At 43.9% G+C, this 27,127-nt stretch overlaps 1 protein-coding gene across 1 annotated transcript in view; it reads right to left on the bottom strand.

Moving 5' to 3' along the window:
- Positions 1 to 27,127, bottom strand: part of LOC121537649 (nck-associated protein 5-like) — a 145,016-nt gene that overhangs the window by 43,496 nt on the left and 74,393 nt on the right. The window contains 2 exon segments of the mRNA XM_045215814.1: positions 3,156 to 3,246; positions 25,420 to 25,553. Of these exon segments, the coding sequence (XP_045071749.1) occupies positions 3,156 to 3,246; positions 25,420 to 25,553 (225 nt within the window).

Raw genomic sequence — 27,127 nt, 5'->3', positions numbered from 1 at the left:
TAATATACAGAGGCGGAAATTAAAAGCGAACACAATAAAATGATGGGGTCCCTGATATCCCCAGGCCCGCTGGGCATGGCTCACCAGGAGATTCACAGACGAGACAGCATCCTGACATTGACTAGCTAATTAGGTACTGTACATTCAACACAGGATACAGAGTACTGGTAAAGGAGGATATGTCATGTGTCGTCTGTCAGTTATTCTAAGTATTTTCACACTATCCTAGAAGTCAAGGAGGGAATTTTTGTTCACTCGGATGTTACTATTCAAATAAATTATTATTGGTCTTAAATTAGTACACCATGTTGTTTTGTATGTGATATTGAGACATATGAGAATCATAGCATAGGCTGCTAATGTTGTTAAAGCTAATATACTGTATTTACACCAAACACCATTTTCCTTACAATTTAATACAAAAACCCTACCAATGGGGATTTATGATGTATTTCCTGCATCCAAAACAAAGCGATATTCCGATAATATGAAACGCTTAATCCTCACTGGACTAAACTGGGCATTTATCTTTATGCATTGAATGTGCTTTAAAAACCAACGCTGCTCCTGGGGTGATATACGGTAGTTGCCATGAATCCTAAATGTAGGTACATTTCAATAGGAGAGATTGAGACACCTTTAAATACTCGGCATGCATGGCTTTAGTCCGATCGAGGAGGTCACCACCCTTTAATTTGCAACATCCATTTCACAAACACTCTTATCTCCATCCTATTCCAAATCTGATCAAGGACCAGAGGGGGATGAAACTACAACTGAGCTGGGAGTTAGATGTCGTGCAAACCTCAACACAAGCCTATAGCCAGCCAATGAGCTTTGCAATGCAAGTAAATGGACTTTCCCCCTCAATTTTTTCCTTAAAATCTCCCCAAAGCCTTCAGTCGTTATCGCCGGATGAATGGCTGTGCACCTTTGTTACATTTTTCATTCAATCCTTCTCTCCCCCCTTGATAGTTGATTGTCAAGTCTGATGATAGGCTTTCAGGGTAGCGCGGTGGCGAGGCAGCCATGGCTGGAGACATTGATAGATGAGGTTGAGTTTTCGCTAGCGCCGCCATATCCAAATGCATCCAAAACAAGTCGTCCCTCCCTCCTGAACATAAATTGGAAATGGTGTCCTTGGCAACAACTAGCATTACGTTTTGTTTTGAACTTTAAAGGACTATTCCAGTCTTGGCTAAAACATACCGGTGGTTTCCCAATCTTACTTTGTTTGATTCTTTTGTTTTGCAGGCGCATTGATACCAGGGTCGTATTCATTTGGGCACACTGTAGTAAAGAGTTTTAAGCATTTCTTGTTTCACAAGTCCAGGTCGTCCCTCCCTATTTGAGTCAGTTTTCTTCCGTTTGGTGCATAATGAATATGATCAATATCTCTCCCCAGTAATGGTACCATTCATTGAGAGCTTGTTCTTATTACCAAAGTCCTGTTATGTCTGGTTGCTTGCTGAACATCTGGTTACAGTAGGTACAGTCATCTCAGTAACCTAACATGTGTCTCTCTCCATACGTGAATGTTTGCTGCATCCGTTCACACAAGTTAGAGCAACATTGATCCCCTCCACTGGCACACGTCGACAGATTCTAATTCCATGTTTAATAATCCACTCAGGTTGATTAATTCTGGGGCTGCTGTTATTCTGTAAAATACCCATCATTTGAATAATCACAGGGTATGTGGCTATGTGGAAATATGGCCCACAACTGAGAGGGAGGCTGCACTGCAAAAGGAACCCTATTAATGTTATGCCTAGTGCTATATACTCTATGGGCCTTGGTTAAAAGTAGTGCTCTATATAAGGAATAGGGTGCCATTTGGGATTCAGACATAGAGTTATACTCCCTACGGTTACCCCGAATAAGTGTAGCTAATGCATGTATTAGGCTCATTGGAATGCATACCGCCATACCTCCATTTCCTGTTATGACGCACATATTTTACTCTTCCTGCCTATTTGTTACACATGACCATTTATGATTGGTTTATAAAGGCATAGCATGCCCACCATGCTAATGAGTGGCTTTATCTTTTATAATGATGTAGCATATTCATCACTGATGTCAAGAAGTCAGTATAAAGTTTTGCATTTGAGAGATATGTGCAATGCACTTCGGTGAATTCACTTACTTATTGTTAACACATTTGGAAATGAAAAAGTTTAAGATAAATGACTTTTTAAATGTGGTATGAATCATATGAGTATAAGACATGATCTCCATGAACTGTAATTACATGACCTTTATCAACCTTACCTAACAGTAACACAACCTGACTACTTCTAGCCCACACAGTTCCACTTTTTTCCTACGATGTTGTTTGAAAGGTCACTTTGGCATAATTAAATGAATTTAATTACACATGGACAATTAAAGGACACTCTGTGTCAATAAGAGTTATGTGAGATACCTTGAGTATCTAAGGAACAGCACAAACAAAAATCCACACAAGAATATACAGTAGCTGTACACATAACACACAAACACACAAAGTTTCAGGCTACTATAGGCCTATCGCTAAGAAGTCTAATTATAGCAACCAGTTTGGTTGCCAAGAACAGAACCTAAGTAATAAGTGGAGCTGAAGGATGGGACTAAAAACAAACAAAATATAACTATTGTAAAATATACTGTATCCATAAAATATATATAGTATGTATAAGCTGGAAGTAGAAGCGTAAGTGTTGTTGTCCATTAGTTTACTCCAATTAGGGGAGGGTTGGTAGGGTTAGGGGAAAATAATAAAGGAAAATATATATAAAAAAATATATATTTTATATATATTTTAAAAAATATATGTATATGGGGGATTGGAAATTATGCAGACAATTACATTGATGGAAGCTACAATATAGCTGCAATATTAAAACTGATCTAGCCCCTAAAAAAAATATATATATATATATATATATATATATATATATATATATATATATATATATATATATATATATACTGTATATATAATAATAATAAGGCCGATCCTAATTGATGGTCAATAACAACAACTTATCCTAATGCATGGCCTATGTGTTACTAAACAAAGCATTTCTCCTACACAAGCCTCTACGTTTTGGCTTTATAAAGAGCAGGAAGGAGAGCCCATGTTGGAGGAGTGCTGGGCAGTGCGGTGTTACCTTGTAGGCCTTCATGATGTCCACAGTGTCCACGGCTGTCTGCTCCAGCACCCCCTGGTTCTGCAGCAGCGTCCGCACCGTCTCTTCCATCCTGCACACGCACGCACACACACAAATAGAGGGGGGAAGAAGAAGGGGGGTTGGTTTAGAGCCAGCGACACAAGAGGAGACGCAGTGGGTTTTGGATCATACCCCAGTCCCTTCCCACTACAGCATGTGGTACACCACACACTGTGGTACTGAATGGGTACATATGGCGCTGGGGAGGTTCAGAAGTGCATCCACTGAGGCAGAGTATTGACTGACTGCCTCTGCTTCAATGTCTCTATGGGACTTGTGATACGGTTGTGCCTCGATTTTTGTCCCAAATAAGGATTTCTCTCAATGTAAACCAGAGACTTTTACCCCATAGCCTACATCAATATGCTACTACTCAATCCTGATTTCCAAATGAATCACTACAATGGCATTACCTCCCTGGCCTATTCCGGGTAAAAAGCACATCCACTGAGAGTTGGACCTTTAGGGAGATTGTGTAGGATAGGGCTCCCTCCATTGACCCAGCGGAAAATAGGCCTACACGTCAGAGTACAAAGAGATGGAGCGATGGAAACCACTGTGACATTTCAGGAGAGGAATACCATTGTGGAGCAGGGGAGAGAAGCCCAGACTTTGATAAACGAAGGCGAATTCCAAATCATCACATGGACATAGCCGGGGACAAAGCCAGGGACATAGACAGGGATATAGCTAGGGACAAAGCCAGGGACAAAGCCATGGACATAGCCAGGGACAAAGCCAGGGACAAAGCCAGGGACAAAGCCATGGACATAGCCAGGGACAAAGCCAGGGACAAAGCCAGGGACAAAGCCAGGGACAAAGCCATGGACATAGCCAGGGACATAGCCAGGGACCTACCCAGTGACCTAGCCAGGGACCTAGCCAGGGACATAGCCAGGGACATAGCAAGGGACATAGCCAGGGACATAGCCAGGGACATACCCAGGGACATAGCAATGGACAAAGCCAGGGTCACAGCCAGGGACCTAGCCAGGGACAAAGCCATGGACATAGCCAGGGACCTAGTCAGGGACATAGCCAGGGAAATAGATAGGGACATAGACAGGGACATAGCCAGGGACATAGACAGGGACATAGCCAGGGACATAGCCAGGGACCTAGCCAGGGACATAGACAGGGACCGAGCCAGGGACAAAGCCAAGGACATAGCCAGGGACATAGACAGGGACATAGACAAGGACCTAGCCATGGATGGACAGATGGGTGTGTCATTTGCATTTTAAAATGCCGTTCCTAAGAGTAAAGAGAGCAAAATGACGCAACACCAGATAACTTGATGTTGCAGTAAACAGCATTAAGAAACCTACTTGTGTCTAACTGAATTCCCTGTCAGTGTCAGTCACCTTTAAGTGGTGACACTTCTGATCATCCTTTCAACAGTGACAGTCCCCATCTCAACACTATTAACTGTTTAGGCTTAACACACTCTGGAGAAGACAAATCAGCCACGTTTGTTGTTTGTTCTTACAGCTGAGCTCAGTGACATTTTGCCTGTTTTCCCACTGCGGTTTTCATAGCTGAACTGTTGCACGACCGGCTAAGCCACGGCTTTAGCGTAGGCAGGGCTGTGCTCTGCCATTGTAGTAGCCACACCATCTGGCAGGCTGAGTTGGAAGCCAGAGAAAAGCTGGCTATAATCAGGCCTAGCTAGCTGACTGACTGACTGACTGACTGACTGAGCTATTGATTGATTGACAGGCTGAGTGAGTGGTCAGGTCTATGGCAGATTGCTGTAGCCTGCCGCTTAGTACACTGTCCTTAATCGTTATGGTCAGGGATATGGGGTGTGGGACTAGGACATTGTAGTCAGGCCAGGTCAAGGACTTTGTGACTGAACCAACATGGGGTAACTGACTCATTCAGAGTTTATTGACTTTACATTAGTTGGGTAACAAATATGGCAGAGCTGAAATACAGTGGGATTCAGTCATCCTCATCACAAAAGTACCTGTGTCTACAGCATGACCAGGGTCAGGAGTTTTTTACTGGTCAGATGATGTCGTAAGGTAAACCTCCTGACCCTTACTTTGATCCACTAGATGAATAGGAGAGCAAAGGCATTATTTACCCAATATTTACATTGATATTGCATTACAAAGGTATTTTGTTTTAACCTGCTTTATCAAACAACTTTATTTCACAATTTCATTCTCTCAAGATCTTTCCTTCCCTCAAAAACACATTCAAATCAAATTCTCCACATTCTCCGCCACATTACCAGACAGACAGAACGTCACTGTGTAGAGAGGTGGAGAGGTAGTGGTCTGACCCCAGTGACCTCCACATGGCTAAGTGACAGGATGATGGGGGCCTTTGATGTTCCTCTCCTCTGGCTGGCCTGTGTTGTGGCTGAGGACTAGGGGGCTGTAGGCTGGCGGTCTGACGGCTGCGGCTAGCCAGCACCTGAAAGGGTCTCTTTGTATGTTTTTAATAGGGGCTGATTCAGGGTAGACCCTGAGAGCACACGTTGTGCCTCAAAGTCCCCACAAGCACTGCTGGACAAACCCAGGCCCGTTCTGAATCTACAGCCTGGCCAGGAGAGATGGCCAGATAAATTATCCTGCAGCACACACACAACTACACACGGCTTCCAGTGCCGATTGAGGGGAATGACTTCAACATGCATTGGATTCCCCAGACTGTTTGAAGTCACAGGGTCCTGTATGTGCACCATATAAGCAGAGAGAGAGAGAGCAGAGGAGGATAAAGGGACCATGGATATGGATGGAAGCCACTGCAGCATGGTGCCAAAGTCTGACTTCATAATACATGCTGAGCTACAAAGTGCCTGACAACGTTCTGTGACTGTCAAAATGCTTTTCTATGAATCAGGAATGTCCAGGACTAGTTGTAATGCTATGCTGAATAGCTTCTACCCCCAAGCTATAAGACCGCTAAATAGTTAATTAAATAGTTAACCAATAGCTACATGGAATATCTGCATACTGTATCTTTTGACTCATCACATACGCTGCTGCTGCTGTTTACTATCTGTCCCTTTATTCCTAGTTATATGTACATATCTACCTCAATTACCTCGTACCCCTGCACATCCACTTGGTACTGGTACCCCGTGTATATAGTCATGTTATCATTACTCATTGTGGATTTATTCCTCATTATATTCTTTTTCTTTTTCCTCTCTGCATTGTTGGGACGGGCCCGTAAGTAAGCATTTCACTGTTAGTCTACACCTGTTGTTAATGAAGCATTGTGACAAATACAATTTGATTTGATTTAATGCTATGACATGTCGTAATGCTATGACAATTCATAAATCTATGACAAGGCGTAAAGCTATGACAAGTCGTAATGCTATGACAAGTCGTAATGCTATGACAAGGCGTAATGCTGCAACATTGGCATTCAAAAGCTACATATGAGAGGAAAGCCAAACAAATCTTTCTCAGGTGTCTGCTAGCCTACACTTTACATATGACACATCTCAATCAATCAATCAATCAATTTTATTTTATATAGCCCTTCTTACATCAGCTAATATCTCGAAGTGCTGTACAGAAACCCAGCCTAAAACCCCAAACAGCTAGTAATGCAGGTGTAGAAGCACGGTGGCTAGGAAAACTCCCTAGAAAGGCGAAAGCCTAGGAAGAAACCTAGAGAGGAACCAGGCTATGAGGGGTGGCCAGTCCTCTTCTGGCTGTGCCGGGTGGAGATTATAACAGAACCATGCCAAGATGTTCAAAAATGTTCATAAGTGACAAGCATGGTCAAATAATAATCAGGAATAAATCTCAGTTGGCTTTTCATGCCGATCATTAAGAGTTGAAAACAGCAGGTCTGGGACAGGTAGGGGTTCCATAACCGCAGGCAGAACAGTTGAAACTGGAATAGCAGCAAGGCCAGGCGGACTGGGGACAGCAAGGAGTCACCACGGACGGTAGTCCCGACGTATGGTCCTAGGGGCTCAGGTCTCTCAGTTGGCTTTTCATAGCCGATCATTAAAGAGTTGAAAACAGCAGGTCTGGGACAGGTAGGGGTTTCGTGAGCCGCAGGCAGAACAGTTGAAACTGGAATAGCAGCAAGGCCAGGCGGACTGGGGACAGCAAGGTGTCATCATGCCCGGTAGTCCTGACGTATGGTCCTAGGGCTCAGGTTCTCAGAGAGAAAGAGAGAAACGAGAGAATTAGAGAGAGCATACTTAAATTCACACAGGACACTGGATAAGACAGGAGAAGTACTCCAGGTATAACCAACTAACCCCAGCCCCCGACACATAAACTACTGCAGCATAAATACTGGAGGCTGAGACAGGAGCGGTCCGGAGACACTGTGGCCCCATCCGAAGAAACCCCGGACAGGGCCAAACAGGAAGGATATAACCCCACCCACTCCGCCAAAGCACAGCCCCCGCACCACTAGAGGGATATCCCCAACCACCAACTTACAATCCTGAGACAAGGCCGAGTATAGCCCACAGAGGTCTCCACCACAGCACAAACCAAGGGGGGGCGCCAACCCAGACAGGAAGATCACGTCAGTAACTCAACCCACTCAAGTGACGCACCCCTCCCAGGGACGGCATGAAAGAGCACCAGCAAGCCAGTGACTCAGCCCCTGCAACAGGGTTAGAGGCAGAGAACCCCAGTGGAGAGGGGAACCGGCCCGGCAGAGACAGCAAGGGCTGTTCGTTGCTCCAGCCTTTCCGTTCACCTTCACACTCCTGGGCCAGACTACACTCAATCATATGACCTACTGAAGAGATAAGTCTTCAGTAAAGACTTAAAGGTTGAGACCGAGTCTGCGTCTCTCACATGGGTAGGCAGACTGTTCCATAAAAAATGGAGATCTATAGGAGAAAGCCCTGCCTCCCGCTGTTTGCTTAGAAATTCTAGGGACAATTAGGAGGCCTGCGTCTTGTGACCGTAGCGTACGTATTGGTATGTACGGCAGGACCAACTCGGAAAGATAGGTAGGAGCAAGCCCATGTAACGCTTTATAGGTTAACAGTAAAACCTTGAAATCAGCCCTTGCCTTAACAGGAAGCCAGTGTAGGGAAGCTAGCACTGGAGTAATATGATCAAATTTCTTGGTTCTAGTCAGGATTCTAGCAGCCGTATTTAGCACTAACTGAAGTTTATTTAGTGCTTTATCCGGTAGCCGGAAAATAGAGCATTGCAGTAGTCTAACCTAGAAGTAACAAATGCATGGATTAATTTTTCTGCATCATTTTTGGACAGAACATTTCTGATTTTTGCAATGTTACGTAGATGGAAAAAAGCTGTCCTTGAAACAGTCTTGATATGTTCGTCAAAAGAGAGATCAGGGTCAAGAGTAACACAGAGGTCCTTCACAGTTTTATTTGAGACGACTTTACAACCATCTAGATGAATTGTCAGATTTAACAGAAGATCTCTTTGTTTCTTGGGACCTAGAACAAGCATCTCTGTTTTGTCCGAGTTTAAAAGTAAAAAGTTTTCAGCCATCCACTTCCTTATGTCTGAAACACAGGCTTCTAGCGAGGGCAATTTTGGGGCTTCACCATGTTTCATTGAAATGTACAGCTGTGTGTCATCCGCATAGCAGTGAAAGTTAACATTATGTTTTCGAATAACATCCCCAAGAGGTAAAATATATAGTGAAAACAATAGTGGTCCTAAAACGGAACCTTGAGGAACACCGAAATGTACAGTTGATTTGTCGGAGGACAGACCATTCACAGAGACAAACTGATATCTTTCCGACAGGTAGGATCTAAACCAGGCCAGAACTTGTCCGTGAGACCAATTTGGGTTTCCAGTCTCTCCAAAAGAATGTGGTGATCGATGGTGTCAAAGGCAGCACTAAGGTCTAGTAGCACGAGGACAGATGCAGAGCCTCGGTCTGACGCCATTAAAAGGTCATTTACCACCTTCACAAGTGCAGTCTCAGTGCTATGATGGGGTCTAAAACCAGACTGAAGCATTTCGTATACATTGTTTGTCTTCAGAAAGGCAGTGAAGTTGCTGCGCAACAGCTTTTTCTAAAATTTTTGAGAGGAATGGAAGATTCGATATAGGCCGATAGTTTTTTATATTTTCCGGGTCAAGGTTTGGCTTTTTCAAGAGAGGCTTTATCACTGCCACTTTTAGTGAGTTTGGTACACATCCGGTGGATAGAGAGCTGTTTATTATGTTCAACATAGGAGGGCCAAGCACAGGAAGCAGCTCCTTCAGCAGTTTAGTAGGAATAGGATCCAGTATGCAGCTTGAAGGTTTAGAGGCCATGATTATTTTCATCATTGTGTCAAGAGATATAGTACTAAAACACTTAAGTGTCTCTCCCGATCCCAGGCCCTCGCAGAGCTGTGCAGATCCAGGACAGCTAAGCCCTGGAGGAATACGCAGATTCAAAGAGGAGTCCGTAATTTGCTTTCTAATGGTCATGATCTTTTCCTCAAAGAAGTTCATGAATTTATCACTGCTGAAGTGAAAGCCATCCTCTCTTGGGGAATGCTGCTTTTTAGTTAGCTTTGCAACAGTATCAAAAAGAAATTTTGGATTGTTCTTATTTTCCTCAATTAAGTTGGAAAAGTAGGATGATCGAGCAGCAGTGAGGGCTCTTCGGTACTGCACGGTACTGTCTTTCCAAGCTAGTCGGAAGACTTCCAGTTTGGTGTGGCGCCATTTCCGTTCCAATTTCCTGAAGCTTGCTTCAAAGCTCGGGTATTTTCTGTATACCAGGGAGCTAGTTTCTTATGACAAATGTTTTTCGTTTTTAGGGGTGCAACTGCATCTAGGGTATTGCGCAAGGTTAAATTGAGTTCCTCAGTTAAGTGGTTAACTGATTTTTGTCCTCTGACGTCCTTGGGTAGGCAGAAGGAGTCTGGAAGGGCATCAATTAATTTTTGTGTTGTTTGAGAATTTATAGCACGACTTTTGATGCTCCTTGGTTGGGGTCTGAGCAGATTATTTGTTGCGATTGCAAATGTAATAAAATGGTGGTCCGATAGTCCAGGATTTTGTGGAAAAACATTAAGATCCTCAGCACCATACATTAAGATCCTCAGCACCATACATGACCAAGGTAGATCATCTACACACACAGTGACCTGAACATAACATTTAGTTATATTGTCGTCTTGAAAGGCGGGTTCAAGTTTAGCTCCCATTAATTCTAACCACATTTCTCCCTCCGATTCATCTGGGGGAGCATCACAAATAGGACTGTCTTGGACAATTACCCCTGATAATCACATTTTGATGGTGTACTGATTAGGAATTATATTGTTTTCTGAAGCTATTTAGCAGTATAATTAATGAGGACTTGGGAGGGAGATCCGAGAGGTTGTTTTGAGTGCATAATGCTTTTTAAGTTTAAAAAAAAAAATGGTTTTATATTTAATCGAATAGAGTGAGAATGGTTTAAAAGGTTATGAGAGTTTATTTCATTTATCTCTAATAATAAACATGAATTAAGATCATAACTGTAATCCATCAAGAATTTCAAAACTCCTCAAGTAGCACATATGCTGTATATTAAGTGTGAATATGATGTCACTTCGATCCAATTTACATAGGTCACAGTCTATGATTTTTTCTCCCTAACAACTTGAACCATTAACTTTGTCTATGATACTAAATGTAATAACATTGGCATTTAAAATCTGTTGGCAATTTCCTGTTTTTTGTGAAACACTTCAATCTTTACGATAGCAACTCTACTTGATGTCAACTCAAACCATGAGAGCTGATAACAATCTTCGTGACAAAAAGTTGTGAAAGATAACTTTGATTCTACACAAAAAAAACATACATCTGTGTCCGAACAGCTCTTACTTAATGTGGTTACAATCTCAGTGGTTGTAAATGACCTTCTATTGAGGACCTCGCTGGAGAAAAGGAAGGAGGAAGGGAAAGATGGAGCTATGGATGGATGGAGGAAAGCAAAGCCTGACTCGCTTTGACCCCCAGACTGCACCAGCTGAATTTCAAACACGTCGGCAACAGCCAGGAAGTACAATTAAGTCTCCAATCAATCTCCAGCCCCAGGTATAAGTAACACACACACACACACCGCACACACCCCACATCACTTCAAGTAAAGCCAATGGGGGAAGGAAGCCAGATGTCTGAATGAGCTGAATGAGGTGTGTTTGACAAGCCATCAGAACATCCGGACCATTGATGGACCAAAACGGCCTTTTAGAGGTAGAACACCCTGTGTGGCGGTCTCCCCTGCGTCCTGTGTCTCACATTACTCATGTCTCAGCCGCTTTCAGATGGCCCGAACATTGACACACAGATTTGCAGCTTCCTGCCATTAAAGCCATGAAAACTTTCAACGCCGTCCAGACTTCAAATGGGACGCCATTTTTATCACCTGTCAATGTAAACTAGCAAGCGCTATTCCAGTTGTAGAACGGATACTAGTAAAATTAAACTAGTTCTCAGCGGTACCTCTAACAACGCTTCACGCACAACCAAGGATTTAGCAAAAGAACAACACACACACACACACACACACACACAGATCTTTAAACGCTCACACTGATCAGATTGCCTCAGAGTCCGACTTACCCCATGTTGCTGAATTTGGGTCCTTTGCGGTTCTTACAAACATCCTTTCTCCTAAACAACGCCACAAACACTGTGCACACTCCCCTAAGCTCCATGGGGACAAGCAGACGGACCAACCAGCCAGCCTGCTCTCAGCCCTCAGCTCTCAGAGTGTCACCGGCTGACCCAGACACAGATCAAAATGTAGGTCCGCTAAAATAGGCCAGTCAAGAATCATACAAGCCTGAGTGCTTTTCCCATCGAACAGACACAGCCAGCATGTTTGGTTGGTCGTCCGTTAGCTGGTCTCTGGTTTGGAATCATGAAGCACACACAACCCGCCGGCCAGTCTAAACCAGTCTTGCTTTCTATGAGGTGGCCCTGTGTCTGCCTTGTGGTGGGTTATTATCCAATCCCAATGCTGTCCCAGTCAGGACCATGGTCTGGTAAGGGAAGTCTGCGGTCCAAAGGGAGGGAGACGTAAAGGGGGAGGGAGGGAGAGGGGGAGGAAAGGGGGAGGGAGGGAAACCCTTTCCCATATGTCTCATGTTAAGCCTGAGCCAGAGGAGGACAGCCCCTGCTGTGTCGACGCTAGGCTGTGGCTAGGCTACGACCAGGGATCAGGTCTGTGGCCACAGGGGGGAGGCCAGGATAGGGATCACCCAGCCTGGGATAAGTGTGAGGGATGAATGGGTGGATGGATGGACAGCAGACATGTGGAGCTTTACTAGCTGCCAGGGATTAGAGATGCTTTAGGCTGAGTTGAAACCAACACTTTCTATTGCTATGTAAGTCACTGCTGTGTCGTCGTGTCAATACTGTACACAGACAGGCAGACAGACTGAAAGACAAACATATGTATTTCTTAGGACACATATCACCATGCTAGAGAAAGAGTGAGACCGTGAGCTCATGGGTTGGATTGATCTACCTGGCTTCTGCAGCCTCTGGGCTCACTGGGGAAAAGCCCTGCTCCAAACTCTCACTCCATCAACACGGTATTAGGAGCTGAGCTCTCCCAAACCCCATTAACCAGGTTTGACAAAGGCACAATTTGAAAAGTCTTAAGCACGAGGGGTCACCATGACTTGATGGATAAATATTATTATCGCCTAATCTTCACCCGGCAGCAGTTCCTGGAAAACTCACCCAAACTATCTGACTCAGCATTGCAAAGTTCAATTTTTCCGGTTAACGACTCTTTTTCGCATTCCCACTAAATCTCTTCCACCTCTGTAAACGCATGTAATTGCCCGGCAGGCCGATAGATTAAGCTAAGCTACTTCTTTATCCTCTTTCAAATTTTTGTTTTGTGTTTTTCGACCAGAATGGGTAATTGTAATTGGGACTCTACCCTGTCCTACCCTAGAGAGCGACCTGAACCCCTAATAAAGCCCTCAGGGCAAATGCTGTTGGGGTCTCTGCACTCGTTCTCTGACCAGGCGATACACATCCAGTTTTGTTTAAAGCGGAAAACGCTGTAAAAGCCACAAGGGCCCTTCATCCCAGTTAGCATGGGGGTAGCATTACAAAGTCCTTAAACCTTAGGACCACTGGCTCTTTCAAGTCAACTTTGACCCCTGACAATGAGACACGCATGACAGGGAGGCAGGGGGACGCCAAAGGGACGAGTGAGACAGTCAGAGGCCAGGCAGGCCAAGGCAGTCATGTCACTTTTTTACAGCCTCCTATTCTTCTGAGAGAGATAACGACTACCTCCTGGATGCTTCCACCATCTTTATTTCATTTGAGGGAAGTAACGTGTCACATAGGGTACAATTCTCACAAACATGCTACGTTTTGTGACCAAAAAGTCACTGCATACACATATGGATAAGGGAAGGCTTGAGTTAATTCCTCTTTAAGACACAATCCTCTTTCTCTCACTCCTCTTTTCCCTCTTTTAGTTGAGGTTGGATTTCGAGCAAATCCATTATGTTTTTTCCACATGTACATCTCTGGCCATAGGAAGCAGTTAGCAGTGAGCTGGGAGCCAAGGGGACCCATATGAGCAGAGGCCTCTAGCCCTCAGAGGCTCCCGGAGGATCTGTGGTAGGGTTGTGTGTGTGTGTGTGTGCGTGTGCGTGAATGTTAGCATGTGTGGCCCACATGCACCACAGAACATCACTGATGGCCCCAGAGGAGATACTTAGGGAGGATGACAGGATGAATCCCATTACTCCACAGCACAGACAGGAGCACAGCTGTCCCGCAACTACTTCACCTCCCCCCAACCTCCCCCGGCCTGGATGCTCCTCTTGGGGCATGGAGAGGAGAAGGTGGGCTGTGGTCAGGTTCTCTCCCCTCTACACACAACCTATCCCAGCTGAAGTCCTTGTACAGGCTCTTGTATCAGCCTGAATGGACATTCCATCTCATAAGGATCTACTGTGCTTGGCATTGCTGCTATGTAAAGAACTACAGGGTCATTTAAAATTAGATCTGGCTCCCATGTTGAGTTCAAATACAGTACCAGTCAAAGGTTTGAACACATCTACTCATTCCAGGGTTTTTCTTAATTGTTACTATTTTCTACATTGTAGAATAATAGGGAAGACATCAAAACTATGAAATAACACATATGGAATCACGTAGTAACCAAAAAAGTGTTAAACAAAACAAAATATATTTTATATTTGAGATTCTTCAAAGAAGCCACCCTTTGCCTTGATGACAGCTTTGCACACTCTTGCCATTCTCTCAACCAGCTTCATGAGGTAGTCACCTGGAATGCATTTCAATTAACAGGTGTGCATTGTTAAAAGTTAATTTGTGGAATTTGTGGAATTTATATCCTTCTTAATGTGTTTGAGCCAATCAGTTGTGTTGTGACAAGGTAGGGGTGGTATACAGAAGATAGCCCTATTTGGTAAAAGACCAAGTCCATATTATTGCAAGAACAGTTTAAATAAACAAAGAGAAACGACAGTCCATCTCTGTTGCAGAGGATAAGTTCATTAGTTACCAGCCTCAGAAATTGCAGCCCAAATAAGTGCTTCACAGAGTTCAACTAACAGACACATCTCAACATCAACTGTTCAGAAGAGACTGTGTGAATCAGGCCTTCATGGTTGAATTGCTGCAAATAAACCACTACTAAAGGACACCAATAAGAAGAAGAGACTTGCTTGGGCCAAGAAACACAAGCAATGGACATTCGACTGGTGGAAACGTATCCTTTGGTGTGGAGACCAAATTGGAGATTTGTGATTCCAACCGCCGTGTCTTTGTGAGACGCGGGTTGGGTGAACGGATTATCTCTGCATGTGTATTTCCCACCGTAAAGCATGGAGGAGGAGGTGTTATGGTGTGGGGGTGTTTTGCTGGTGACTCTGTTTGTGATTTATTTAGAATTTAACCAGCATGGCTACCACAGCATTCTGCAGCGATACGCCATCCCATCTGGTTTGGACTTAGTGGGACTATCATTTGTTTTTCAACAGGACATTGACCCAACACACCTCCAGGCTGTGTAAGGGCTATTTTACCAAGAAGAAGAGTGATGGAGTGCTGCATCAGATGACCTGGTCTCCACAATCACCCGACCTCAACCCAATTGAGATGGTTTGGGATGAGTTGGACAGCAGAGTGAAGGAAAAGCAGCCAACAAGTGCACAGCATATGTGGGAACTCCTTCAAGACTGTTGGAAAAGCATTCCAGGTGAAGCTGGTTGAGAGAATGCCAAAAGCGTGCAAAGCTGTCATCAAGGCAAAGGGTGGCTACTTTGAAGAATCTCAAATATAAAATATATTTTGATTTGTTTAACACTTTTTTGGTTACTACATGATTCCATATGTGTTATTTCATAGTTTGAGGTATTCACTATTATTCTACAATATAGAAAATAGTAAAAAATAAAGAAAAACCCTTGAATGAGTAGGTGTGTCCAAACTTTTGACTGGTACTGTATGTTCATACATGTGTACAGTGGTACCCAGAGACATATATTAAGAGATGTCGGACAGGTTTCAGAGCGGACGCCATGTTAGCGCCTTTATTCTCGACATTTTGATGAGGTAACGATAGGAGAGCGCCTCTGAAAATTCCCTATGAAATGACCCGCTGTAAACAAGCAGAACAGATCAGCGAATTGAACAGACGTTTTTATTTATCAGCATTCGGGATAATGTGTATCCAAGTCGGTACTGTGGACATCTTGATAGGTTTTGAAAACTATCCGAAATCAACAGCACGAAGCAGAAGCGTCAATTATCACTTTAGCGACGGCTATAGAGGACAAAGTGGCGCCCTCGGAACATTCAGACAGAAACCTCATTGGCCCAACTCTTTAAATAAATGACTTTGGTAGTGGCTATTCAGGCATAAGTGTCTCTATGCGTTGACCATAAATGTCAGTATATGTGCCTGATCATGTGTGGATAGGTGTTCATATTACGCCATAGACAGTTGCTGTGTGTTGGCTGCCTGCCTGCCTGTGTATGTAACTGCCTCAGACGGTGCCACCGCCACCAGATCCATACAGCTTCCATAAGTTCACTGCATATTCCATGTCACTGTGCCACAGGCAGTCTGCTGGTCTGCAGCCTACCAGTGGCAAGACAGGAAAGCCTTGATCATGTGTGAACCAACGGATGCCCTACTTTCACACAGGCTTGTAATCTGATCTCATTTAGTACGCCTGTAAAAGATCATCATAACCAGCATGTTTAATCCATAGCGGAAGTGAATTAGTGTGTGTGTGTGTGAGAATGTGAGTGCGTGTGAGTGATCTCCCCTCAAACTAACTACACTGTCACCACTATACAGTAATGCCAGACAGACTGTTACATCTGAATAACCTCTCCAAGTTGATCAGCCTCTGAAATTAAATTACATTTCAAAACTTCCCCCTAATCCCCCCTAAATAAACTCAATCATTCCAATTCCCTGACTACATTGGAACTCCTCTAACTCGGTTAATTGCGGCACAAGGGAGGGAGGGGAGAAATGTAAAATCATCAACAAACAAACCCTCTAGTAAAGTGGGTTGTTTAAATATAGAACTGACACTTATTATCAGGCTAACCGTCTCCCATCCCTCGCTAATGTGTCTGATGCTGTGAGTGGAACAGCAGTCTGATGCTGTGAGTGGAACAGCAGTCTGATGGCTGTGAGTGGAACAGCAGTCTGATGGCTGTGAGTGGAACAGCAGTCTGATGGCTGTGAGTGGAACAGCAGTCTGATGGCTGTGAGTGGAACAGCAGTCTGATGGCTGTGAGTGGAACAGCAGTCTGATGGCTGTGAGTGGAACAGCAGTCTGATGGCTGTGAGTGGAACAGCATAGTCTGATGGCTGTGAGTGGAACAGCAAAGTCTGATGGCTGTGAGTGGAACAGCAGTCTGTAGTCCCCTGTAGCTCAGTTGGTAGAGCATGGCGCTTGCAACGCCAGGGTTGTGGGTTCGTTTCCCACGGGGGGCCAGTATGAAAATGTATGCACTCACTAACTGTAAGTCGCTCTGGATAAGAGCGTCTGCTAAATGACTAAAATGTGAGTGGAACAGCAGTCTGATGCTGTGATTGGAACAGCAGAGTCTGATGGCTGTGAGTGGAACAGCAGTCTGATGCTGTGAGTGGAACAGCAGTCTGATGGCTGTGTGTGGAACAGCAAAGTAGCTTCAAAGAATAGCAAATGATAATTTCTTTCCTCAAGATGCCACCAGATGTGCAGGATGTGAAACAGCGCCCCGATTCATCCAAATCAACTCCGCAGCTGCTCTGACCGTGGGGCCCTGTTTGAAATGAAACACTTTGGGGCTGGTATGGGTGTTAGATTAGCCTAAAAGGGCATTGATCTCTGAACATGAGTGCAATCACCGAGCTCATTGGGAACCAGGGGAATGTGTGTTTTAGCAAGCTAGCTGTGGCGGTGGGCCGGGTGATAACTCGCTGGTACAGCTGTGGGCCGGAACACGCTAACACGCTAACGAGGTAAGCACATGACCATGGTCTGTAGTGTTTTTATAGCCTGACCCTATGTTCTCTCCTCTCCCCTCCTCCCTTCCCCTCTCTCAGACTGTGGTAATAGTGGGGGCCAGGCATGAAACCAAGCATGACTCTCCAAACAACATGTCTGGACTTGAACGTCCAACCACTCATTCCTGCCCCCCCGTGCAGACAGAATACTCCACAGAGTTGTAAATCTAGACCTAGAGTAATCATCTGCTGTTGTTATTAGTACTCACAAGCCTGTAGTCCATACGTCTCCCATATCCTGACAAGGAAAAAACTTGTGGAGACAAAGCTGATTCAAAGTCAAGAAGGAGAGCGTAGGTAAGTGTCTTGGAGTTAGCCCATTGATTAGCCAGCATATTATTGCAGGTGGCCATGACCTTATACACAAAATATAGGCTTTAGTATGCAGGTTTAACAGTTCTCCAGCATGCTACCGAGTTCTCCAGAGTTTTCAAACTTCTGTCTCCATAAAGGCAGACAAGTGTTGAAGACAAATAGAGACAGTGAGAAGCAAAGAGAGCCTGGATCTTTCATTACCTGAAAACTGCTTCCCTCATCTTCAGGCTAAACCCTAAGTGGAAGCCTTTGATGGGGGCCCCAGTGGCCCCCGGGTCCCCCTGGTCCCTGCCTGTCCACAGGACATGCTGTCGACTGTAAGGAGGAGGGAGGGCTAGACTGCTGGGGGTGATGTGGCTCAGGCTTGGCTCTCCTTACAATCCAGTCCGGTCAACTTCTCCTAAAGTCCACACGCCACCTTCTTCCACCTCCATCTTCTCGCTACTTGTCTATGTCACTCTGCTCCTAACTAGACAAACTTCAGCCCTCGAGAAGTTGAGAGGGCTCCTGTTAGTTGGTTTCCCGTTGCCCTCTGTCCTCTCTCTGCAGTGTCTGGCCCCTGTGTGTGTAAATAACCTACAGGGTGGGCTGTGTGGGCTTCTACTAATCCTTGAGTTTTAATGACGAGCAAGCTGGAGCTAGCTCCCTGAGGGCTGACCCAAGTCAGGGGCCGACCATGTGACCTTCCTGCTGGGGTCTCCTCCCCTTTAATGCTCAGCTGGATAAGGGATGGGGGAGGGTGTGTGTGTGTGTGTGTGTGTGTGTGTGTTGGGGGGGGGGTCGAGTGTGTGAGTGACCAGTCCCTTAAGGAATGCAGACCTGCTGATCTGAGGACAGACATGAATACAAAGGAAAACACAAAACTGGGAACCGAGACTATGATGTCTTTTTGTGTACAAAATGGAGAAGAAAGCCAGACGACCCACTACTGAATGATTGTTTCGATCAGGTTCTTGCCCTTACATTCACCTCCAGAAAAGAAAGCACCAAGGCACATCAGGAAGCACACACATATGCCCGCTGGGGCTAGTAAGAAGCTGTGCTTCCCTGGGGTTCGTCTGGCTCCACTCTTAGGCATTCTCTGATGTGTGTGTTTTCTCTATTCCCTGATCAGAGAGAAGGAAGGAGGGAGACAGCGAGATGCTATGGATCTAACAAGGAGCTCATTAACATAACTCTCTCATATCATCACAGAACACCTTGGTCTTCCAAAACTGGAGATTGGAAAGCAACCTGGTTTCAGAGCATTTCGTATAAATCTGTACGTAAATATGAGACACTCCAGTTAGAATGATATGTTACGTTTCGTATGGTATGTATTAATTTGTGGATGTCCATCACTCATTTCGTATGATATGTCACGAATTACAATTCATATTATATATTATGAATTTGCAAAACGTACAATATGTTACGAATTTGCTAAACCTATGATATGTTACGAATTCTAACTAGATGGCTAACGTTAGCTAGGCTAGGGGTTTGGGTTAGGGGTTAGGGTTAAGGTTAGGGTTAAGTTTAGAAGTTAGGTTTAGGGTTAAAGTTAGGGGAAGGGTTAGCTAACATGCTAAGTAGTTGAAAAGTTGGTAATTAGACAAAATGCTAGTTGTCCGTGAGGATATTCAAACTCGCAACCTTTGGGTTGATAGAAGTTCGCATTTGTGTTGCTAGATGTTCGCATTATACGTCTATCTATCCACCCCGACCAACCACCACTTTTATTTTTGTCTTAAGTAACCATACCAAACGTAACATTTCATACTAATTTGAGTGTACCAGTTTTACATTTACTATGTTACATCTAGTCTATGAGACCAGGCTGTGGAAAGACAAAATTAAAACAGACATTCTAATAACTTCACAAAATATGGTGTCCTGTTAAGGAAGTTCTACTGAAAAAATATGGTTTTGTTACATATAGACACACATAACATATTATAAGCCCTATAAGACAGGCCCATAAAGGCTAATTATTCCTGCAGGCTATAAAAGTGTTACCAAAATGTTGATATGTGTTTGTGGTATTTTATCTTTATCCTATTTGGAGTGGTCATTAATAATATGTTTCATGACTGAAAGTTAGAGGTCCTACTCTAACTTTATTTCAATGCACTATCATCATTCAATGTGACTTCATTAACGATACTCAAATTAATTGATGCCATTGTTCAAGTAGATTCCAGTCTATTTAAGGGTGTTTCAGATACTGTATAGTCCTCTTTAAAATAACCGATCTTGGTCCACTTTAAAGTGAACTCTGGGGTCAAAAAAATGCCCTTGCCTTTGAATGAGGACTCAACTCTTTTGCCAATTCACATCACATATTTTGTGGCCTGAGTCCTCTTTGCATTCACATTGCTATGTTTAGAAAGGAACTAATATTTTTTCCCAACATTCACTCAAGGTTCTCTGGGTTTTTACAAAGTGCAGGACAAGCGATTCCATCCGAACGTGTTATCAGACAGCTAGATATACCTACTCACATTTTGGAAGCTAATAGACTGCATTTATTTAAAAGATGAGACATAATAATAATGATCAGAAGATAATATTACATGAATATATTATTGGTAAATAGCAGAAGAATAACTGCAGATTAAATAATGCTGTAATTGAAAATTGTACATCCAATGCCCCTTTAAGAGCTAGCATTGATTCACCAGATATGTTGTTGTCTTCCTACACTATTCAAGCCCCACAATCGAATAAACAGTTTACGAGGTGCTTAGCCTATAGATTACATATTGCAAACAAATAATCTGAACATCGTGTCAGTACGAAACTCCACACACATTTTCTTATGTCCGAGCATCGCTAATCAATATTCAAAAACAGCACGTTTTATCTGCGAACCTGCACGTCATCATCATCTCTCTTTCGTGGCACCAATGTGAGGGGTTATGTCAGAGGAAACGGTTTTGCAGTAGTCTAGTGTGTGGTACCGGAATAATGAGAAGTGAACCTGGGGAGCTTTGTGTTCACACTGCCCTAAAAAAGGTAACCGGCCAGCGGAATTCAAGCAAACCGAACTCAGACCACCTCCTTCGCTTCAGGGGCACTTTTGAGGGGTCTGAGTTCCTTTGGAGTGTTCACACTGCACATAAAAATTCTGCAAACCGCACTGAGTTCATAAAAATTGTCTCAAAGGGACCAAGTGTGAAAACACCCTAAGAGATTGGATGTCAACCTCCATAATTCCTGGATATTATCTATGAGGACACTTTCTGGAATGAGGCTATTCTCTTCTGATGCGAAATGAATGGTAGGCTATGGCTATGTCCCAAATGGCACCGTATTCCCTATATAGTGCACTACTTTTGACCAGAGCCTATAGGGCTCTAGTCAAAAGTAATACACTATGTAGGGAATAGGGTGCCATTTGGGACGTAGATGATATGTTGCCTAGATATCTGCAGGGCACATATGTTCTATCCTTGACAACCAAAGAAACAGGTACAATGGATGGTTATTTCACTGGAGAATCAGATTTGAGTGGGATTGCAAGTAATAATGCAGGTAACAATATAATAATGAAATAATGCCACTTTTGGAAGGCACAATATGCTCACTCATCCTGAACTAAGCACTACACACAGTGTGTGTGTGTGTGTGTATCAGTGATTTAAGAGTGCAGAGCTGGCATTATCAAGTGGGTCAAAGGTTCAGGCTGAAGACAGTGTGGGCAGCCTGCTGACTGACTGGTTTTCTGGCTGGTGAGCTCTTAATTAAAGTGACCACACAGATGTCCCATCTGCCACTGGGACCACCATCACACATTACTGGCTCCCATCTAAACATGATAATCCAATGAGAGGCCAGGTACACAAACACACACACATGCAGGGATACACGCAAATCACACACATAGACGCGCAGGGACACATGCACACACTTGCAATCATGCATATATGCACACACATGGACTCAATAAACACACAAGCACACACACACACACACCCAAACCCATGCACACAGCCAGACACTCCAACATACAAAAACAAACATTATGAATTAAGTCTCTCTAAACCCGGTTAGCTCCTCTATGTATGTCACTGCAGGGAACCTTCATTTAATAGGCTCTGAAAGGTACAGAAACAAGAGCAATACAAAGATAGAGAAACACATTTCTACCAATGCCTGTTGAAATAACGACCATCCACCACCACTGACAATGAGCAATACAGGGGAATTACACCAGTTGATCAATTCCAAGCACTTTATCTCCTATAGCATTCAGTGTGGTGGGAAGGTCTCTTATTGCTGAGCACTTTAAGGACATAATGGAATCTTTGTCTACATTGTTCTTACACAATCTAGGGGCCGAGTAGGCATGCAGTCATCCACAGGAGTCACAGCCAATAAGAACAATCTGTCTGGAGACAGGCAACCGCCCGGCGACGGAAGCATCTGTCACAAAGGGACTAGAGCAGGACCCAATCACAGATAAGCCTAATATATTTTCCCCCTACACACACACATGCACACCCAATCTCGCCCGCCTCACTTATTCGGCTACGGGACGTCGGGCGTCGTTATGCTAGCGCTATCAGCTGATTCATCGGTCCACGCCGGTGATAGCCCAGAATATAAACAGATCTGAGATCAGTCTGGAGTCTGGATGATGTGACAAAAGACATAATAAGGCTATGGCTGGTTGAGTCAGACTCTGATTGGGGATCAGACTGATGGCAGACATAACAGAGGCAGTCACAGAGGCAGTCAGGGAAGGGTGATATGAATAGGGACAGAGACGGAGACAGGCACTTATGTAAACATAATACGATGTCTCCCCCCGCTCACTGACTTATATTCGATTTCTGTGTTGAATGATCTGTCCCTGATTCCTCAGGCATTATTCCATATGGGGGAACAGCTAGCTACTATACAGATACACAATAGCACGTCGAGCTGACTGTGTTGTCTGTGCTGACTGCAAAATCTAATCCAAACTGTACGCCCACATGGATAAATGAATTCTGCTACAGAATGAATATGTTGATGGATACACATATAGATATACGGTGACAGGATGCCACAGCCGAAGGCTGAACATTTAGAGTTGTGGGGCAAGAGAAAATGGGTATATTGACTTGTGGGCTGGAATGACAATGGAGGCATGCTGATTGTTTAACCAGTCCTACAGATTGTTACTAGTCCATTAAGGTTGACTGATTGATTGCTTCTGTGGACAGGTGTCTTTTATACAGGTAACAAACTGAGATTAGGAGCACTCCCTTTAAGAGTGTGCTCCTAATCTCAGCTCGTTATCTGTATAAAAGACACCTGGGAGCCAGAAATCTTTCTAATTGAGAGGGGTCAAATACTTGTTTCCCTCATTAAAATGCAAATCAATTTATAACATTTTTGACATGCGTTTTCTGGATTTTTTTGTTGTTATTCTGTCTCTCACTGTTCAAATAAACCTACCATTAAAATGATAGACTGATCATTTCTTTGTCAGTGGGCAAACGTACAAAATCAGCAGGGGATCAAATACTTTTTTCCCTCACTGTAGAATCATGCCGTGTAACCATTGGGTTATAAGTTAATGAACATTTCATTGATGTGCATTGCAGTGTGCAGAGTTAGCCATCAAAGCTGTTGTGAATGCGGTTGAGTGAAGCTGGTGAGTTACCATAATAGCCACTACACTGTAACAAATCTGACATTCCTTGGAGCCATGGGTGCGAATCCCACTTCTGACACCATTGTTGCGATTCGGGGGGTGCTTGAACTCCGGTCGCCTTGACCAAGGGCAGTGACCGCAACCACTGGCCCAACAAGCCCACTTGGGACAGCAGTTTACAGTCTTAAGAACGTCAGATTTCTTACAATACTAATACAAAACTTAGAGAAGAAACACTAATACCATTGTTGGACTAATACCATAGTTGGATTTATACCATAGTTGGACTAACCCCATAGTTAAACACTAGATGACAACAATGAGTATGATGACCCACCACATTTAGAGGTCATTCTGCCCAACTAACTCCAGACAACTAACTGCAGTACAATGTCAGACTATTTTAATATGACAGATTTTCTCACCAAATTTAAAATGGGAAGATAAGCGCTCATTATAAAACTCCACGGGTTATTCTCGTAAGGCGGTGCATTGAATGACTATCTCCTAATTATGACATAAGTTCCGAGCTGAGTGGTGCTGAGTGGTGAATTATTTTACTTACTGTCACACCTCAATGAGCCTGTAGTAAGATGAAAATTACCTTTTAGTAAGGGGAAAATGACCTTATAGTAAGGGGAAAATGGACTCTCAAAGCGGTAGTCATTCTTCGCGGTCAGAGAACTGACAAAGACTTCATCCTTCCTTCATTTTAAATGTTGGAGAGATAAAAATGTGTCTTTCAATACAGTCAAGGTTGACTGATGAAGTGATGCACCAAGAGACGGGTCTATATTCTCCAATTAAGTGGAGAAAGGTAAGAGAGATGCGATAAAGATTTCTCAACACAAAAGATTTAAAACAGAGATGGCTAATGAACCAAAAACAGAGTAATTTTTTGGGGTGTAAAAGAAAATTGGCCCCTAGCTTGAAACCTGTGGCAAAGTCTGTTGGATCAAAGTCTTTGGCATTACTTCATTGGGTACGGCAGTGCACTCTGATGGTAGCATACACATTTACATTTACGTCATTTAGCAGACGCTCTTATCCAGAGCGACTTACATTATTATTATTTTTTTTCATACCCCCTGTGGGGATACACAGAATGTATCTAGGCCTATATAGGTTGTGTCTCCTTTCGTTACAGTGGTGGAGTAAGCTGGTGGAGCCTACTGGTCTGTTGTCATGGAAACGTTGCCATGGTGCGTGGGACAGGCGGTGTGTGTGTGCATGTCTTTTTTATTTTGTATTCTTTTTTGGGGGGGGTGTTTAACCCCCCTTTTTCTCCCCAATTTTGTGGTATCCAATTGATAGTTACAGTCTCGTCCCATTGCTGCAACTCCCGTACGGACACTGGAGAGGCGAAGGTCGAGAGTCGTGCATCCTCCGAAACACAACCCAAAGGAACCGCACTGCTTCTTGACACAGTGCCCGCTTAACCAGGAAGCCAGCCGCATCAATGTGCCGGAGGAAACGCCGTACACCTGGCGACCGAGTCAGCGTGCACTGCGCCCGGCCCGCCACATGAGTCGCTAGTGCGCGATGGGACAAGAACATCCCTGCCGGCCAAATCCTCCCCTACCATGGACGGCGCTGGGCCAATTGCGCGCCGCCCCATGGGTCTCCCGGTCGCGGCCGGCTGCAACAGAACCTGGACTCGAACCAGGATCTCTAGTGGCACAGCTAGCACTGCGATGTGTGTGCATGTCAGTGTCAGTGTCAATGTATGTGTGTGTGTCTGTGTGTGTGTGTGTGTGTGTGTGTGTGTGTTACCTGGAGAAGTGCTGCTGTAGCGAAACCATCTGCACTCGGCCCAGCTCCGACTCGTCCGTCACCTCCCGAAGCCGCTTCTCGCTGTCCAATCGCAAGCGTCGCTCTTCCTCTAGTACGTGAATCAGCTTTTGTCGCTGTGGGAAAAAGGACAGAGTCAGGTTAGCTGCTGAATGTCAACAAAACAGCTAAAGGTAAAATGTGTTGTTACCAGCCAACACAGGTAGAGAGAGAGAAAAGCCACCAGCAACATAGGCCAAAGCACAGTCTGTGACTATCTCCATGTCACAAATATCTATTTCATAATATCTATTTCATAATATCTATGTCATAATATCTATTTCATAATATCTATGTCATAATATCTATTTCATAACATCTATTTCAGCAGTGCATTTGTAATTTTACAGTTCAGGAGAACCATACCATGTTTCTAACTAGAGCTCCTAAAGCCATCCCAGTTGCCATGGCACAAAATTGATACCCAGTGTAATGCAGCACCCTGCACTGTAATAAAAAAAGGATGTTGATTCAAATGTACAATTGTAAGGCAACCAGCTGCAATAGGATTGTGAGTTTGCTTTCAAATAAAATGAAGTTGAGCAAACTCACAATCATATTGCAGCTGTGGTAATAAGTTACATATTGAACCCTGCTGACCTAACCCTGATACACTATCCTTGTCTCAATTGTATCAAGGCCTAAAAATCCTTCTTTAACCTGTCTCCTTCCCTTCATCTACACCTATTGAAGTGGATTTAACAAGTGACATCAATAAGGGATCATAGTTTCACCTGGATTCTCCTGGTCAGTCTATGTCATGGAAAGAGCAGGTGTCCTTAATGTTTTGTACACTCAGTGTAAGTTAAAGCTTAAACCATGCTGCCAGAATCACAGTGGAAAACAACTGCACTAATGCTGGATTTGTCTTCACTAAACATGGTTTTAAAAGACTCCACTGCAGGCTCACTGCTGAAAGATGATGAACTTTAGCTATAGAGACTCTAAAAGCAGAAAAGCTTCTGAACATCCAATTTTTTTCTATGACCCTAATTGGAGCATGCACTGTGTCCTGAAGCCTCAGAAGTTACTCCAAATCAAAAAATGTCCTCGGTTCAGATTCTACACTTCAAAGGCTATGCGGCCTGCCTTCCTGTCTGACCATCTCAAGGAAGAAGTTTAAAGTCAAAGATAATGTTGGGGTTCTGTGGTAAAGTTTCGAGGGGCCAAACACTGCGTGCTTTACATCTAAACTTCCACAAGCTGGTTGAGTTTGGGGATTTCACTTGAAGATACTGTAAAACTGAAGACGTGATATGGAGAAAGTTAGTGCACTAACTCTCCTATAATCTGTCTCCATATGGCGAAATCCACCAAGTTACAGTAAGTGACAGATGTAACCAGGGGCGCAACTTTGATTTTGGAAGTGGGGGGATATAATTATTATTATTTTTAAAGATTTTTTCAGTCGGATAAACAATCCAAACAGCCTAACCGACCGCTCGGAGGCGTCCACATGGTCCTAAAGCACAACGTTGCCTCGTTTTTGTATCACATTCCAATGATAAAACTGGGGGGCAAAAATGCAATTTCAGAATGTGGGGGGGACATGTCCCCAACCGTTCCCAGTGAAAGTTGCACCCCTGGATGTAACTATTGATCACTGCATGCTGGGTAAGCCTCTTAGCCGTACAGTAGATTAAACCACTAA

This window comes from Coregonus clupeaformis, unplaced genomic scaffold, assembly GCF_020615455.1.
Source record: "Coregonus clupeaformis isolate EN_2021a unplaced genomic scaffold, ASM2061545v1 scaf0525, whole genome shotgun sequence".
NCBI classification, from domain to species: Eukaryota; Metazoa; Chordata; class Actinopteri; order Salmoniformes; family Salmonidae; genus Coregonus; species Coregonus clupeaformis.
Note: the sequence above shows the minus strand (reverse complement) of the source record. Positions and strands in the feature narration are given on the sequence as shown.